The sequence below is a fragment of the Vulpes vulpes genome, chromosome 1 (genome assembly GCF_048418805.1).
Source record: "Vulpes vulpes isolate BD-2025 chromosome 1, VulVul3, whole genome shotgun sequence".
Taxonomy (NCBI): Eukaryota; Metazoa; Chordata; class Mammalia; order Carnivora; family Canidae; genus Vulpes; species Vulpes vulpes.
The window spans coordinates 4286540-4302743 of NC_132780.1; the positions used below are offsets into that span (position 1 = coordinate 4286540).

At 62.6% G+C, this 16204-nt stretch overlaps 1 protein-coding gene across 7 annotated transcripts; it reads left to right on the plus strand.

Annotated features, from left to right (window-relative positions):
- Positions 1-222: 222 nt before the first annotated feature.
- KCTD15 (potassium channel tetramerization domain containing 15) lies at positions 223-15942 on the plus strand. 7 transcript variants are annotated; one of them, XM_072750279.1, is made up of 7 exons: positions 223-275; positions 2899-2995; positions 4551-4643; positions 5286-5461; positions 10430-10574; positions 12916-13221; positions 14457-15942. In XM_072750279.1, exons 3-7 carry the CDS (start codon positions 4578-4580, stop codon positions 14613-14615), a joined length of 852 nt encoding a protein of 283 aa, XP_072606380.1. In that variant the 5' UTR covers positions 223-275; positions 2899-2995; positions 4551-4577; the 3' UTR covers positions 14616-15942. The 7 variants fall into 7 exon arrangements, with proteins under 7 accessions (XP_072606380.1, XP_072606362.1, XP_072606349.1 ...); XM_072750271.1 differs by lacking the exon at positions 223-275 and adding an exon at positions 921-1173 and having other exon boundaries at positions 2896-2995; XM_072750274.1 differs by lacking the exon at positions 223-275 and adding an exon at positions 1038-1173.
- Positions 15943-16204: the final 262 nt, after the last annotated feature.

Here is a 16204-nt window from a genome sequence, read left to right on the forward strand (position 1 = left end):
GGCCGCGGGCTCCCGGCCGGGCCCCCCCGCCCCCGGAGCCGACCGCGTGTCCGCAGACGTCACGGCGGAGGGGCAGCCGGGGCCGAGCCCCGCGGGGGGAGGCCGCGCGGGGGGAGGGGGGAGGGGGGAGGGGCGGCCCCGGCCCCGGCCCCGGCCCCGGCCCCGCCGCAGCCCCGGCCCGGCCTCGCCGCCCAGCGGCTCCCCGAGTCCCGCCCCTGCCCCCGGGCGCCGCGGCGGCGGCTGCTCTCCTCTTTGTAACCGAAGAGTCAAGAAATGTGAGAAACGTGCCCTGTGTTACTTATTTGGGAGCCGAAAATTTATGCCCAGCTGAAAGCGCCCGGGGAAATATTACATCAGATGAAATGACAATGATTAAAATCAGCTTCTCCCCCGCCCCCTCCCGGCCCGGAGCAGGCCCGGGCGCCGCGTGGCCGGCCGGCGGGGGGCGCGGGCGGGGGCGCGGCCGGGGCGCGGGGCGCGGGGCGCGGGGCGCGGGGCCGGGCGCGGCGCTCCCGGGAGGGCCCCGGCGGAGGCCGCGGCGGGCGGGATCGCCGGGCGGGGGGGGGGGGGCGCGGCGCATTCGTGTCGCCGAGCGCGGCAGGCGCGGGCGCGCGGAGCTAATTGCGACTCTAATCCTCTGCCCCGCGGCGCAGCCGAGCCCCGAGCCAGGAGTCGCCGCGCGCTCCCGCTCGCGCCCGCCCCGCCGCGCCGGCAACTGGAGCCGGTCGCTGCCCTCGCGTCCGGGCTCGGCCGCCGCGGGGCGCGCGCCACGGCCCGGGGCGGGGGGCCGGCCCTGTCGCCGCCATCCAGGAAGGCCGCTGGAGGGAGCGGAGGGGGAGAGGCGGCGGGAGGGCGGGAGGGCGGCCGGAGCGCGGCGCGAGGCGGCGGCGGCGGCGGCGGCGGCGGCGAGGAGGGAGGAGGCGAGGCGAGGGAGGGCGGGGAGGGGAGGCCCCGGCGCGCCGCGCCGCGAGGGGCCGCGCGAAGCGGGGGCCGGGGCGGGAGGGGTGGGTGGGGGGAGGGTTGGGGGCGAGAGAGAAAGTAACTCCCGGACGAGACCGGAGCGACCCGCGCGGCGAGCACGGCGGCGAGGCTGCGCCCGAGACCGGCGGCTGCGGGGGGCGGGGGCTGCGCCCGGGCCCGGGCCCGAGCCCGATCCGCCGCTCCGGCTCCGAGGTAAGCCCCGCGCGGGCCGCCCCCGCCCGGCGCCGCGCACCCCAGTCCCCAAAGTGGCGGCGACGCCGCGAAAGTCGCTCGCGCGGGGCTTGCACCTGGGTGGGGGCGGCCGCTTTGTCCGGGGGCCGGCGGCGCGGGGGCCCCGGCACAAAGGCCCGGCGCGGGAGGGGGTTGCCCACGTGGGCTGGCCCCGGCCCCGGCCCCGGCCCCGGGTGGACCCTCCCCACGCGGGCGGCCGCCGAGCTTCCTGCCGCGCGGGGCGGGGTGCGCGCGCGCGCGCGCGTGTGTGTGTGTGTGTGTGTGTGTGCGCGCGGGGCGGGGGGTGTCGCGGGTCCGGGCGCTCGGGCCTCCGTGCACAGCCGAGCGCCCTGCAGGGCCCGCGAGTTTCCGGGGTCAGACCCGGGCTCACGCAGCCGCGGCTTCGGGGCGCACAGGGCCCGGCTTGGCGCCCACATCAGAAAAAGTCTCTAACGGGACAGACGTGAGCCCTCGGACGCCCACCCGGCGAGTCCGAGCGGGGGGGAGGGGCCGGCGAGCGGGTGGTGGCCCCGGGCGCGCGGGGTCGCGGGGGGCGGGGGGGGCTGGGCCGCGCTGGGGCTGCCGCGGGGACCCCCTGACCCGGGCGCGCGCGGGGCGCACCCCGGCGGCCGCCCCTCTCCCGTGGCCCGAACGCCTTCCCGCCCTCCCGCGCCCCCCGCCTCGGCTGCAGAAAGATAAGCCTCAAGTTTCCACTCCGTGTCTCAGATGTGCACGAAGGAATTTAACTGCACGAGTGAATAACAGCATTAGTTTCAATTAATTTTTTTTTTTTTTTAAATCCCGGCAACAATAAACTTTGAGAACAAAAGCGCTTTTACGTCCTTAATTAGGCGAGCTTCCCATCTGTGGTCTCTAAGTGTCTGCCTCTTGATTTAACTTTGTCCTCCGCCCCGCCCCCGCCGCGCACCCCTCCCCGCGCTGCCGGGCACCTCGGGTCCCGCGGCCGCCCCCGCCCCCGCCCCCGCCCCGCGGCGCCCCGGGCCTCGGCCCAGCCCGCTCTGGCCGCCCCGAAGTTCACACCGGCCGGCGGGCTCCGCGGCGGGGCTGGCGCGCACCAGGTGGCCTGCCCGCCCCCCGCCCCCCGCCCCCCTGCTCCGGGCCACCCTCCCCCTGCACCCCCGCCCCGGCCGATGCTGCAGGCCCCTGGCACTCGTGCCCGCAGGCTGGCGCCCAGGGCGCAGAGCTGAAGGGAGCTCGCGAGGCGCCTTCTGTTTACCTTTTATGGTTAAAATAACAGCTTAGCAAAGAAGCGACTTCACGAAGAAGCGATTTAGTGAAATCGTCTCAAGCTGCCGCAGCTCAGCCAGTTTAATCACCCCCAGAGAGCTGAACAACTGCGAGCACAATGGGACACAAAATCATTTTGTGTGTAAATGAGCGTGGCATTCTGCTCGCTTCCCTCTGCTCGGGCGGGCGGGGCTCGGCGGCGGCGGCGGCGGCCACGGGACCGGGCTCCCACCGCAGCTCCGAGAAGCAGGTCAATCCCCAGCCAGCGTGGAAGCCCGCAGGCCCGGAGCACGCTGCGCCGCCCAGGGCCCTGCAACAGGCGGTTTGGGCGAGCCCGGGGAGGGCCGAGGCGCGCTGGGGCTGGTCGTGGGGTCGTGGGGTCGTGGGTTTGCTGGTGGTGGCGAAGGAATGAACTTGCGTCTCTGACTGCACCCACTTTTGTGCTTCTGACCTCAGCAGTGGTGTCGGGGGAAAGGTGCGTTGTCCAGCACAGATGCGTTGGCCGGAGACTGCGCTGGAGGTTCTGGTGGAGGCGTAAAGCCTGGGGCTTCCAATGGTGAGTTCCTGGTTTGCCATGAACATCAGGTCGTGCTTGTGATGAGAACGGGACCGAAGAGCTTTCGTGATGGGTACTTGGTGTTAAATGTCACTCGAGTGGTGTCCTGGTAGTTGGGAAAACATTGCGCAGTCCGCCTTGATAGAATTTCCATCGGAATTCCTTGGAGCAGTTTATCCTGCGTGTGGCTTTCCTTCTGGCTCCTCCCCCAGTGGAGCCTCCCAGGGCAGGAAAACCCATCCTGAGATCTGTTTTGGTTTCTCAGAACTTCCTTGAGATAAGTGACCTGCTTCGCTTTTCTGAGCTGGCCAGAAGTCAGGGATGCCGCCAGCGGCAGACCCTGAGTAGCCCCCCCAGTGAGAGCATAAGCGAACCGTCACTGTCTCATGGCACCCCCACCCCCACCCCAGGTTCATGTCAGGGAACTCGCCAGGACACAGAAGGCAGAGCAAAGCCAAGGAGAGTAACCTTACTTAAACTGGCAGGATCGATGCTCATTGGACCTTGGTCCATGTTTTAAAACTGGATGTTGAATTTCAAGGCACAAAGTCAAACCCCAGAGAGATAAGTCCAGGTGAGGCCGGTGGGAGTCAGCGTGTGTGTGGGTATGGGTGTGAGGGTGGGGGGTGCTCACTGTGCCCCAGGAGACAGCCTCCAGTCAATGCAAGGGGCTGCACAGACCCCCACCCCTCCTGCAGTGTCCTAGGGTGGCTTCTAGCGACTGAGGGACAGTCTTATTTCAGTTGGTGGTCGTGGCATAGAGCAAAGTCGCAAGCGCCTGGGGAGGAGCAGGAGAGAGGGTCCATTTGCCGAGCTGCTGTCTTGTTTCCTTCTGGCCAGCTCTCCAGTGCCTTGGGCCGTGTGATCCTGAGGGGATCTGGAACTCATTAGGCGCAGATAAGACCGTTCTGCGGGGCTGGGGAGAAACTGCAGAGGTGTGGGCTAGGCAAACAAAGACAAGTTTCCTCTCTTAGGCACCCTAGGGAAGAGGTGGCCTCCTAAATGACTTCCCCTCTTCTGCCAAAAGAGGCTTCTCCGTGTCTGGCCATTCACAGACTGCATCTTAACACGGTGGAGATGGTGTTCAGAGAGGTTCCCGGGCTCCCCAGCCCATGGAGGGTGGGGGATCCCTGAGCTGTGGTCCACGGGGCTCTCTGCTGATGCAAGAGGAGACACGCTTGGTAACGTGGCTCTGAACCAAAATACCAGGGAAATCAGATTTGTTCTGAAACATTTTGGGGCAATAATGGTGAGCATATGCTTCAGCACTGTCATTAACCGAATTAGCAGACATGGAGCTGCCCAGAAAACACGTGTGTGAGCGTGTGTGTGCGTGTGTGTGTGTGCGCGCGCGCGTGTGCATGCACGAACTGCTCCGGCTTTGGAGCGTGGGGACAGGGTAGTGGCGGGTGGAATCCGGAGAGGGCTGTGTGCTGCGGGGTCCCAGAGAGCGTAGGCGGGAAGGATGCTTGCAAGCATCTCCGATGCTGGGAGACCCAGCACGCAGGACTGCTGAGGAGTAAAAGGCCTGTGGTTTTGTTGGTGCTCCCCACAGATACTCTGGGCAGCGATGGAAGCCTAGATGCCTCACCGCAAGGAGCGGCCGAGCGGGTCCTCGCTTCACGCCCACGGCAGCGCCGGCACCGCGGTGAGAGCCAGCAGGGTGGGCTGGGCAGCGGCCGGGGGCCCCCTCCTGGTCCTCTTCCCCAGCGCCTGCCTGCCCACCGGCCGCCCTTGCTCACAGCCTCCGCATCCAAGGGATGGCTGTTGACTGGCTGTGCGGATTATGTATTTTTTTTGAAACAAAAATGCTCTTAATTTGATGTGAAATTTACTACATGTATAAAACTCAACGCCTTAGGTGCTGAGGAAGTCACTAATTTAGAGGTGTCTCGTTACTGAGACAAACTTGCAAAAAACCCCTGAATCCCAATTCACAAATTGGTGATTCGTTTGTCAGGGGATATTTCACATCTAACACATAAGCCCGCGACCTTTAATTAGAATTTTGCAGTTTGTTTTATGCCCCCGGAGGCTGACACCTTGAAATTTTTTTTTTCCTGATTTCTTATTGCTAATAAGCATCTTTCTTTTCCCCCTCTGGTACTTTGAAGAAAATGATGCAAATACACTTAATTACAGTGGTGGCCATAATTTGTCAGCTGAATATGTGATCAGGCCCCAGCAGAAGTGATCTGATTAGATCTGTGATCACGTTGGCAATAAAGGGGAGTGAGTGCACAGCTCCGTCGTGGAGAAACTCTTGTTTTCGCCTTGTTTCCATCTCCAGGAGGGAGGAAGCATGTCCCGGTTGTCTCTTACCCGGTCGCCTGTGTCTCCCCTGGCCGCCCAGGGCATCCCACTGCCAGCCCAGCTCACCAAGTCCAATGCGCCCGTGCATATCGATGTGGGTGGCCACATGTACACCAGCAGCCTGGCCACGCTCACCAAGTACCCCGACTCCAGGTAAGAGCCAAGCCCCCGGTAGCACCGGCGTGCAGTGGTTCCCGGCAGCATCGCCAGCCTGCTGCCGCCAGTGGGGTCCGTGCCCTCCGCCAGCCTGCGTGCGGGCTCTCCAGGGCCCACCTGCTCCCCCAGACTGGGGGCACTGGGGTTCGGGAGGACCGAGTCTGCCCCTCAGAAGATGCTTTAGACAGGAACTTGCGACCCTGGGTTGGTGGCGCTGAAAGTACTAGGTGGAGCTCCTGACCCGCCGGCCGAAGCCCCCCTATTCGGAGCCAGCCCCACCTGGCCAGCAGCCGGCTGGGAAGCCCAAGGACCTTCAGGTTCCTCTGGGCTGAGACCCAGGCCTGGCCTTTGCAGAGGATTGTTTGTGAGCCATGCTGCATACTCCTTGGGATCGTGTTAGAGAGAAGTACTTAATCCTATTTCCTACTCTAACCCTCGGTTAAGGACACAAGGAGAGGGAGGAGTGGGAGTTGCAATTTGCCATCTTTGTCTGTTGGAGTGGCCCCTGCTAGATCCTGCGGGGTAGCAGCAGGCTTCCTTGTGCCCGGGGAGGCGGGGTGGCGGGGAGGGTTGGCGGGGGGGAGGGGGAGAGCTGCAGTGACTAGCTAGGAACGTCAGGGTGTTCAGGCTGTGGATAAGCATGAGCCTCAGACCCCCCTCAGCAGATGAAGTGTCTCTGACCAGGAGCCTCCCAACAGGGCACCTTGCTCTCTGCCCAGCTCCCCGGAGCTCCTGGCTCCTGAGCCCATTTGCGGGAAGTGCCAGGCGCGGCCGGCTCCCCTGCTCCTGCCGCTTGGGCATGGCCCTCCCAGGGGCAGACCCGGTTTCCTGTTGGCATAGCAGCAGGGCTGCCCAGAGGTAGGATGGCCTCCCAGCATCTCCTGGAGGTGACACAGTGTGCTGCTCGCAGAGCCCACGACCACTTGCTCCTGGCACAGCGAGGCAGCCACCACCCGGGGCTGAGCAGCAGGAGGGCCGGGGCTGCGGGGTCTCGCCCTTGTTCTATACATTTAAAAAAACAAGAGGAGTTAATTAATCCCCCAGACACCGAGGTATCATCTCTGGGAAGCTTTCTTGTCAGTCTGCCTTGTCGCTGGGGTGGTGGCTCAGTGCAGAGCATCCGTAGCGCATGGTACCTTGTTGAGAGCCGGGGCGGAGCTGGGAGCAAGTGCTGGAGGTGGATAGAGCGTCCAGATCGGAATCTGGGGAGCCTGGGGTACAGATGGCAGCTGGGACTTCATCCCTCAGCCCCACAGAGGCGAGGCCTGGGGCTCTTGTGAACTTGGGGGCCTCGCGGGGCCGGCAGCCGTGAGGCCACAGCAGCAGGGCCGGCCTGTGCGCTCGCCGGCAGAGCTCTGTCTAGGATGGGAGATGGATTCTGCTTATTTAATTTCAATTTTGCCTTCTGCGGCATTCCCGAGTTGTTTGAGATAGATCATCCCTTAATCGGTTGACGACGTTTGTGAGTGAAATTCATAAAACCCTGGCCCACAACCTCTCTGAAGAGTGTTTCTTGAAATCAGACACTTGCCTTTCTAGAGTAATCACAGCTCAGGCCTGCGGGGAGTAGCTGCCTCATTCTTGTCTTCGGGCTGCCGCCTGGGATGGGCAAGGACAGGGGCAGCCCTCCCCTCTCATACCCGCAGTGCAGCTCATCTTTGCCCATCATCCTGCTCTGTGGCGGGGCAGGCCCTCTGACTGGGGAGCCGAGCGCCCTGTGGCCCCATGATGGGGCATGTGGGACCCTCGGGGGGCAGGATATGCCCAGAGGGGGCAGCCGTCTGGTGCTCTGAGATGAATCTGTCATGCTTGCCTGGATGGCTTCTGACTCAGGGGAGAGCTGCTCCCTAGGCCTAAAGCTTTGGCCCAGAGACCAAGGGGTGGTGGGACCTGTAGGACAGTCAGGGGACAGTGGGTCAGGCCGGGCCTGGGAAGTGGGTTGGACAGCTGTGCTGGCAAGAGCCCCACAGCGCTCTCTCATCCTTCTTTAATTGAATCATTAATATTTAAAAAAAAAAAAAAGTCTTTTCACCAATTCTGGAAACCAAGATCAGTCCCTTACCCATGGCACTGATGTTTGAGTCACCAAGAGATGAACGAGTAAGAGTGCTAAGGTCACCCCAGGGGACTTCGGGATTTCAGGAAAGTCCCGCCCTGGGCAGTGCCATGAGGCCAGGGGTCTGGTGCCCCACAGCCTTGGGACCCTGCACCCGTAGGACTATGCCCGGGCTTCTGGTTCTTGGCTCATCAGGGTGACTCCAACACCGGGAGAAGGTGTGGCCACCAGCTGGCTCAGGCACAGCCATCAGCCTGTGCCCAGAAAGAGCAGAGCATGGCTGCCCCAGGGCTGGAAGTGGACGCCCCAGGGCTGCTACCTCGCCTGTCCCTGCCGGACATCCATTAGCTGCTGCCATCATGGCCCCAAGCTGGTGTCCACACTGGCTGTGGGAAGCAGCAAATTAAGCCAGGAGCTTCAGAACTAATAAAACCTTCCACTGAACCATCCAGGAAATTGGAGGCAAAGCTTTTTTTTTTTTTTTTAAAAAAAAAAAAAAAGGAGAGACCCCTGTCAGCTGGGATCAGAACTGGCTGGATTATTCTGAGAAGGACTTCCAGAAGTTGCTGTCCCACACCCTGCAGCGTCTCTCAGAGGGTGGCCCAGGGAAGGAGCTGGCTCTCGAGACCCTGCAAGTAGGGAGGGGAAGGATGAGGAGAGTCCTTTTTGCGGCAGTTGTCCTAACCTGCCCTCAATTTACCTCCTCCGTAGCCTCAGACCCTGAGGGTGGGAAAGGTCTTTGTCCTTCGAACAGATACTGATGGTAATATCTAGAACCCGTCTTAAAATAAGGCAGGTGGAGAAACTTCTAGCATCTGACCAATAAAACAACCTAGAACCCAGCCAGCCCTAGAATGTGGGTGGCCCCAGGGGTCCCCTAGACCAACGGGATGGTGTGGAGCTCCAGCCAGCCCTGGCATCAGAGACATCTGCAAGGTACCCAGGCCTAGAACGTTGCTTGCCACAGAGTGTTTGAGCTCAGCCAGGAAGGGGGGGACAAGGTTCCACAGGGAGGCTGAGGCTTCGCACCGGCTAGCTTGCCTTCGAATGTGGCTTTTCCTTCCTCCTGCTGGTGTGACATGCGGGGCTTCGGCCAAGAATGGCCCGTGGGACCCAGCAGCCTTGCTTAGTCCCATCTGCGCCTGGGGCCCTGCATGGCCCTCATTCTGCATGTCCCAAGCTCTGCAGAGGCCAGGTCTTAGGGGCTCTGGCAGCTGGAAGAGGCCTTGGAGCCCACTAGGCTTTCCACCAGGGGCTGCGTTCCCCAGGCCTGGGAGGGTGACAGGGCTCAGGGGCCTTCAGAGTCCGGAGAGGAGTTGTATCTGGGTGACTGCAGTACTGGTTCCACGGGTCCGGGCCTCTCCACACCTCATCCTGGACTCTGAGCTGCTCACGCCCATCCATGAGGCAGCCTTGCCCTTTATATGGCCCCGCTGGGACAGGGGCTCAGCCGTGGCCCCAGAGAGAGAAGAGGTGGCTTCGTGGCTACCGCAGGCCAGGGCAGGCCCTTGTGGCTGGTGCCTTGAGCATGCCAGGCCACCAGACCGGAGGACAGTATAGACGGGAGGCCCTGAGAGGCTTTGGGGACTCTCACCCCTCAGTATCTACCCAACTCATGTGCTCTGAGGACCAGTGACTTGGAATGGATGGAGGACCAGGCTGTTGGTGGAGAGGGGAGCATCCCTGGAGGGTCCTTGTGGGTGCAGACAGGGTCAGTCCCAGACAGGGCACCCCTCTCCCAGGTGGTGCACATAAGCTGTCGCCGTGCCAGGGTGTTGCTGGTGTGTGGCCGTGCCTGCTGAAGGGTATCTGGAGGTGCTGTCACTCACGGGACCCCGCCAACCTCCCACCTGTTCCTGAATCAAGCTCTTGGCCGTCCCCGCCCCTCCTTGGGGCTCCTCACTGTCCACAGCTGAACCAAAAGGGGCCAGCTGCTCTGGCCCTGGGGCTAGGGGTCCTCCTCCCTGGAATGGACAGGGACAGGCATCAGGGGCTCCCCACGAGCTTCCTGCAGGTCCTGTGTTTCTGTCAGAACCACTGCCCTTCAGAGGACAGGGTGCTGGGACGGGACGAGTCTCCCCTGCCAGGTGTGAGCACCTGCTTCTGCACGTGAATACACCGGCGTCTGGGGACATACCGGGTGCGTGTATGTGCATAGGCTGTGGTGCATGTGTACATGCTCACACCACAGCTTGTATGCAGGCACACTGTAGAGTGCGTGTGCGTGTGTGTGCACACATGCTATCCCTCCTGCCTGCCTCTCTTCCTCCCCTAGGGCTCCCCGAGTGAGTGGCTCTGCGTGGTCCATCTGTGAGTTTGTCAGCGTACACAGCTGTGTCTCGGGTGGTTCTCATTGGCTGGCGTGTCCTTTGCCTGGGTGTGTCTGGGTCTGCTGCGATTCGTGTGTGGCAGGGGAGGGGACCGTGTGATCTTGCGCCTGTTGCCCAAGTGTGTCGCCTCTGATGCTCATTCATGTGAGTTGGGTGAGGTGGATGTGTGTGACCCGAGACTGACTTGCCCAGTTTACATGCGTTCACTGGGCGTGAGGCTGTGGGCTGGGGTATCTTCTGGTCGGTAGGAGCTGTCTGGGCGGGTGTGTCTGGCAAGGGTTTGTGTGTGGGGGGCGAGGAGGCTGTGTCTGTGTGTCACTCTAGTTTTCCGAGCCTGTAGTGTGTCGGCGGGCAGGTGCACGCGGCCAGGTGCGTGCGTCTCTCTGGCTGTGGCTTGTGAGTGTAGCCGGGTGTGCAGCATGTGCCAGTGTCCTCTGTGACTGGGACCTGACCGCCCTGGGTGTATGCAGACACCTGCGGGGCCTGGCAGGGGCCCAGTTACCCAGGTAAGGCCCCCTTGCCCCTCCGGTGGGCCAGGTGGACTGGCCCTTCCATCACCCCCGCTCCCCCCTCTCCCAGAATAAGCCGCCTCTTCAATGGCACTGAGCCCATCGTCCTGGACAGTCTGAAGCAACATTACTTCATCGACCGGGACGGGGAGATTTTCCGCTATGTCCTGAGCTTCCTGCGGACGTCAAAACTGCTGCTCCCGGATGACTTCAAGGTAAGTCGGCCGCCAGCCGCTCCCCGGCGCTGCCTGTGCGGTGGCATTGCACAGGGGACGCTGTGACTTAATAAATGGACCCACGGTCGTCATGGCAACCATAAAAAGTTAAACGATGAAGCCGAGGGCTAAATCAGTTTTTCTAAACTAATTTTATTTTCTCACATTTTTAGCTTATTTATCAGGGTGTAACAACAATTAAGCGGCCGCGCGTACCCCATCTCGTTTGCTGTGTTGAGGGACGGTTGTGGGCCAGAGTTACACACAGAGTTACAGAGTTCCTACATCTGTTGCTTGTGGGCACTTGGCAGGGGAAGCCCTGACCCAAACCAAATACCCTTTAAACAAAAGGCTGCCCCCAGGTCTGGGGGGCGGGGGACGCCTGTCCAGGGTGGCCGACCTGGTTCCGAGAGGCCTGCCTCCTCGTGGGGCCCGGCCACGGCATGTGGAGTGGGGGGGTCCCGGGGGAACGAAGCTCAGGCCTGGCTCAAGCCGGCAGGTCCTTCCTTCCTGCACCCGGAGGACCCGTGGCGCTGGTGCTGTTTTGTCCTCCATCCAACCGATACCGGGTGCCAACAACCAGAGTCAGGCTAGAGATACAGTGAAATACAGGGCAGACGTGGGTCCTGTCCCCATAGTGCTTACAATCTAGTGAGATGACAGGTTTTGAACAAAGGAAAAAAAATAGAAACGCACGAATTCCTGGGGTGGGGGGCAAATGTTTCATAGAGAGCGAGGTGAAGGGGAACCATGGGGAGCTGGCCCCGGGGGCTTGGGGGGAACGATGATGCTTATCTGGGTGGTGAAAGAGGAACAGGGGAAACAGGCTTGAAGGCCAAGAAGCTTGGTACCTTCCAGAACCAGACAGAAGCTGTCGGCCTGGGGCAGTGTGTATAGAGGGAGGCGGAAGGGGGCTGCTGGTCGAGGTGGGACCTAGGCGGCCTGCGTGGCATTCGGCGTTTTACCCTGAACGCAGTGCGAGGGTTGTGAGCAGGGAGTGACATCGGGTTTGCAAGTCAGAAGGACAGCGCTGGCTGCTGTGTGGGCAAGGGTGCAGTTGGGGTGAGGGGTGGGAGCGGGAGGCCTTGGTCCAGGTGGGAGACCACGAAGATAGAGCAAAGCGGCAGATTAGATTTATGTTTAGGAGCTGGCCACGGAAGGCCACGGTGTGGACCAGTCGGAGGTGGGGGGACTCTCAAGGCTGCCTCCTGGCCTTTAGCTTGGGTCCTGAGTCCGTGCATGGAGGCCCAGGCGTGGAATAGGCTCGAGGGAGCGTTGCACCTCACTCCTGTAGGGATTTGGTGTTGGGGGCATTGCGTGGGATGTTCTGGGCTGTACAGAAAAACGTGTGCAAAGAACATTTAAAGCCTTGGGAGTGGATGAGAGTGGACGCCCAGGATGGAGCCCTGAGGAACCCCATCAGAAGGACAGGGTGGGTCCCTGACAGATGACAGGTGCGGGTAGGGGCTAGAGCTTGGGCTTCCCTCAGAGCAGTTCCAGAGGCTGGGGCCAACAGGTGGAAGGGACCGAGGGCCTGTGGGGCTGGGCCCTGCCTGGGGGTTGGGCCCCCCTGCCTCCCCCCAGGGGTCCTCATGCTCACCAGCCAGCCTTGAGGTGAGCCCCAGTGAGTGCCCCAAGCCCCGGGGTCTAAGCTACTCAGGGCCAGGGCAAGTATGGGTATGCATGTGTTTAGGGGACAGTTGGTGGGAACGTGCCAGCCTGGGAGTGGGCTGCCTGGAGGTGGCCTCCCCACCCCCCTGACCCCTCCTCACTCGGCCTGCTAGGGCAGGGTGGGCCTGGCGCTTGGCACATTTTGTCATCCCTTAGACCTCACCCTCCTCTCTGAGCTGGGTGTTTATGTCTATTTTATAGACAGGGAAACTGAGGCTCTGAGAAGGTCAGTAACTGGCGATCAGAGGCCTCAGGGCTGGTAGATAGGGTGCCAAAGATCCCACCCGGGCAGGTCTGCTTTGCCGCCCTGCTGGGCCCTGAGCTCCTCGGGGGCAGATGGCGATGCTGTTGCCCTGTGCCTGGCCCAGCCTCTCGTGTCTGGGCTTCTAAGAAGGCGTAGGCACAGCCTCGGGCTCTCCTAGCCCAGCCCCCTGGTCTTTCCAGAGGCCTCTCGCTGCTCCAGGGACTCGAGCCCAGATGGACGAACGCAAGGTATCTCGCACACAGTCACCTGAGCTCGTTGCCCCGTCTGTGCCAGGGGCACGGCCATCCGGGTCGCACTGAGCCCCGGGGGCCGCACGGAACTGTCCGGGCGGGCGGGGTGCGTGGGGGGCCGGGGTCGGCAGGCGCAGCCCCCAGCCACTGCCCTGCCCTGTGCGCGCCCCCGCAGGACTTCAGCCTGCTGTACGAGGAGGCCCGCTACTACCAGCTGCAGCCCATGGTGCGGGAGCTGGAGCGCTGGCAGCAGGAGCAGGAGCAGCGCCGCCGCAGCCGCGCCTGTGACTGCCTGGTGGTGCGGGTCACGCCGGACTTGGGGGAGCGGATTGCGCTCAGCGGCGAGAAGGCCCTCATCGAGGAGGTCTTCCCCGAGACTGGCGACGTCATGTGCAACTCCGTCAACGCCGGCTGGAACCAGGACCCCACGCACGTCATCCGCTTCCCGCTCAACGGCTACTGCAGGCTCAACTCGGTGCAGGTGAGGGCTGTGCAGGTGAGGGTTGCGCAGGTGAGGGTTGCGCAGGTGAGGGCTGCGCAGGTGAGGGCTGCGCAGGTGAGGGCCGTGCCCCTGCCTCCCCGCCCGCGGCCCTGGGGCAGCAGGGATAGGTGGACGGAGGCGTGGCCCCCAAACGGTGAAGCCCTCCGTGCCATCTTACAGGAAAGACAACAATGTGTCGATGCATAATTTATGTCCTGCTCATAATTAAATGATGGCGCCTGGGGGATGGACTTAAAAAAATTGATCTGTGCTTTTTTTTTTTTTTTTTTAAACCAAAAGGATGTTCTATAAAAATGGCCCAGAGTATTTTCAACAAAGTGTGCTTCACTTGGCGCCCAGAGTCTGCCTTTCGAGTCAGATTAAACCCGGGCCATAGGAGCGGAGGGTCAGGCGCTGAGCGAAGGTGGCCCGGAGCCCCCTTGCCCACCCCCTGACCTGCAGCCGCAGGCACCCGGACCGCCGCCCGGAGCAGGCCTTCCTCAGACGGGGCTCAGAGCTGGGGGGCCCCGGAGGGATGGGGCCTATGCTGCACCAGCGCTTGCAGACCCGGGAGCAGACTCCTCCTGATTCAGGCTTAGGGGCGGAGTGGACACTGGGGCGCAAAGGCCTCCCCCTCCCCACCCACGCACACGTGCCATAGGCTGTCAGTCAGAACTTGCGAGGCGTGGGACACAGGTGTCAGCCACGGTGACGGGACCCCCCTCCCCTCGCCCCCACAGAGGCACAAACCCACGTGGACATGGAGGCCTGTAGAGACTCAGAAGCCGAGCGGCCTCCTCCTCCTCCCCACCCCGAGTTCCCTTGAGCTGATGGGCCCCCAGGCCTCAAACCATCTGGGACTCACAGCTCAGGGAAGCAGGTGGCTGCCCAGAGGCCGCAGGCAGGGTCTCTATTATTGAGTCAGACCTCAGTGAGGCGGGGGAGGGAGGCAGGTTATGCCCTGGAGAAGAGAGAAGGGGCCTGAAGTCTCTTTCTGCCTCTGGATCAAGGCTGTGGACTCCTGAGAGTGGGGAGGGCAGTGGGGGCGAGGTCGCCTTCCCAGGTTTGGTCACCCAGGGGGACCCGGGGCCTGGCTGCACCTGTCCTTCCTGTGGTTGCCCACCCGGTGGTTCTGCAGGGTGGTCACTGTCATGAGGTCTTAACAGGACATCTCACGGCCCGCGAGGCCACGACCCTTGCAGCTGCACACGTAACCCTTCTTTCTCCCCCGGCAGGTCCTGGAGAGGCTGTTCCAGAGGGGCTTCAGCGTGGCCGCGTCCTGTGGGGGTGGCGTGGACTCCTCCCAGTTCAGCGAGTACGTGCTCTGCCGGGAGGAGCGGCGGCCGCAGCCCACCCCCACCGCGGTCCGGATAAAGCAGGAGCCCTTGGACTAGGCCCTGCCTCAGTGCCCACCCGAGGCCGTGTGGCCCTGGGGACGCCCCAGGGACCTGGAGACAGTGCCGGGGAGTTGTGCCTCGGCCTGCTTAGCAGTGGGCGTGAGACCGAGGGTGGGGCTGGAGGGCCCGGAGCCAGCCCAGGAGCCCCAGGTACCACGGCTGCAGAGCGCGGGGTGCCGGAGGCGTGCCCGCTGAAGGACTGTGGATGTGACCCAAAGATGCCGCGGTGGGGACAGCGCCCCAGACCCTTGGGCTTGCCAGCCCGGCGCAGCGGAGGCCCCCGGGCCCACTCCAGAGGAGCCGATCGTCCTTCTCCACGCGTGGCAGACTGGCGGGGCTCCTTGCGTCACAGATGGCTTATTTTTCTACAGTATTTAAGATGGAAGTAACTAACTGCACAAGCCAGAGAGGCCGGCAGGGACCAACGCTTCTTCATCTGGTGCTCAGTTCTCCGCTGGCCGTGCAGCACACCCCTGTGGCGGGGGAGCTCTGGGGCGCGGGGGCCCAGGTGCCCCACCGTGGGGCTTGGAGACCTCCGGCCCCTGTGCCAGAGACAGATGCAAGAATGGAGATGCTGTAGGAGCTGAAGCAGGGCCCCCCCGGGACGGGGCTGCCGGGAGGAGGGCTCTGGGGGTGTGGGGGATGGATGGCTCTGGAACCATCTGAGACCCTCACCTTTGCTGCCACCCAGGGTGCCGGCCACACTTGGTGAGCCACCTGACCTACTAATGCGCAGGGGCTTCCAGTCCTGTCTGAGTGTCCTCACACCTGCGCTTCTGCAGAAGTCTCTCCCCGTCTGGACCAGCCACGGGGCCACACTGCATCCTTACCTCAGGAATGGGCCCCCTGGTGAAGGGGCCCATGTGTCAGCAGCATCCTCTGGGTACCCAGCTCAGGAAGCCGTCCCCAGCTCCGATTTTCCCACACTAATATGCACACTGAATTTGAATGAAACTGTTACACGAGCCTGCCTGCCGCTGAGACGGGGACACAAGGCGTACCTGGGGCTCCAGGCTCCGGATTCCAACAAGGACTGGCCCCGAGGGGTCCCCCCAGACCCACTCCCTCCCAGACGACAGGCGCAAAGACGCCCCCCCCCCCCCCCCGTCCCATCCCATCCCGGCCTTGTCACCCTTCCTGCGCTGGTTCCACCTGGGGGGGAAATCTTGGAGGGGCGCCCCAGCCGGCCCCGCGCTGTGTACGATGCCTGTAGACTTGTATATGACTCCTTTAATATTGTAAAGATGCCGATGTACAATTGTCGTGTGTTTGTGTGAACACATAACGTTCCTAGTTCCTGCCATAAATGATGCTATAAAGCGAACGACTCAGGCTCCGTCCTGTGCAGAAGCGGCAGCCGGATCCCACATGCCACGCAGTGCAGAGGTGGGGGGAGGGTGGAGTTTGGGGGCTGGGATCCCTGATCACGAAGAACGAGATGACTTCCCAACCCCCTGCAGCCGTAGCTGGGGGAGGAGGCAGGGGCAGGGTCCTGAGTGGGCCATTATTTATTGCATTTGGGTGCGCTGTGCCCTGTCCACTCTGGGCAGCACAGATTCTGAATTCTGATTCACATCCCCTAACCA

What these genes read in the sequence shown, in the direction of transcription:
- KCTD15 (XM_072750248.1), top strand. Translation starts at nt 363, where the DNA reads ATGACAATGATTAAAATCAGCTTCTCCCCCGCCCCCTCCCGGCCCGGA. An exon ending in TCCGCCGCTCCGGCTCCGAG is followed by an intron (nt 1,174 to 2,895) that starts GTAAGCCCCGCG and finishes TTCTGACCTCAG; the next exon opens with CAGTGGTGTCGGGGGAAAGG. An exon ending in AAAGCCTGGGGCTTCCAATG is followed by an intron (nt 2,996 to 3,405) that starts GTGAGTTCCTGG and finishes CCCCCACCCCAG; the next exon opens with GTTCATGTCAGGGAACTCGC.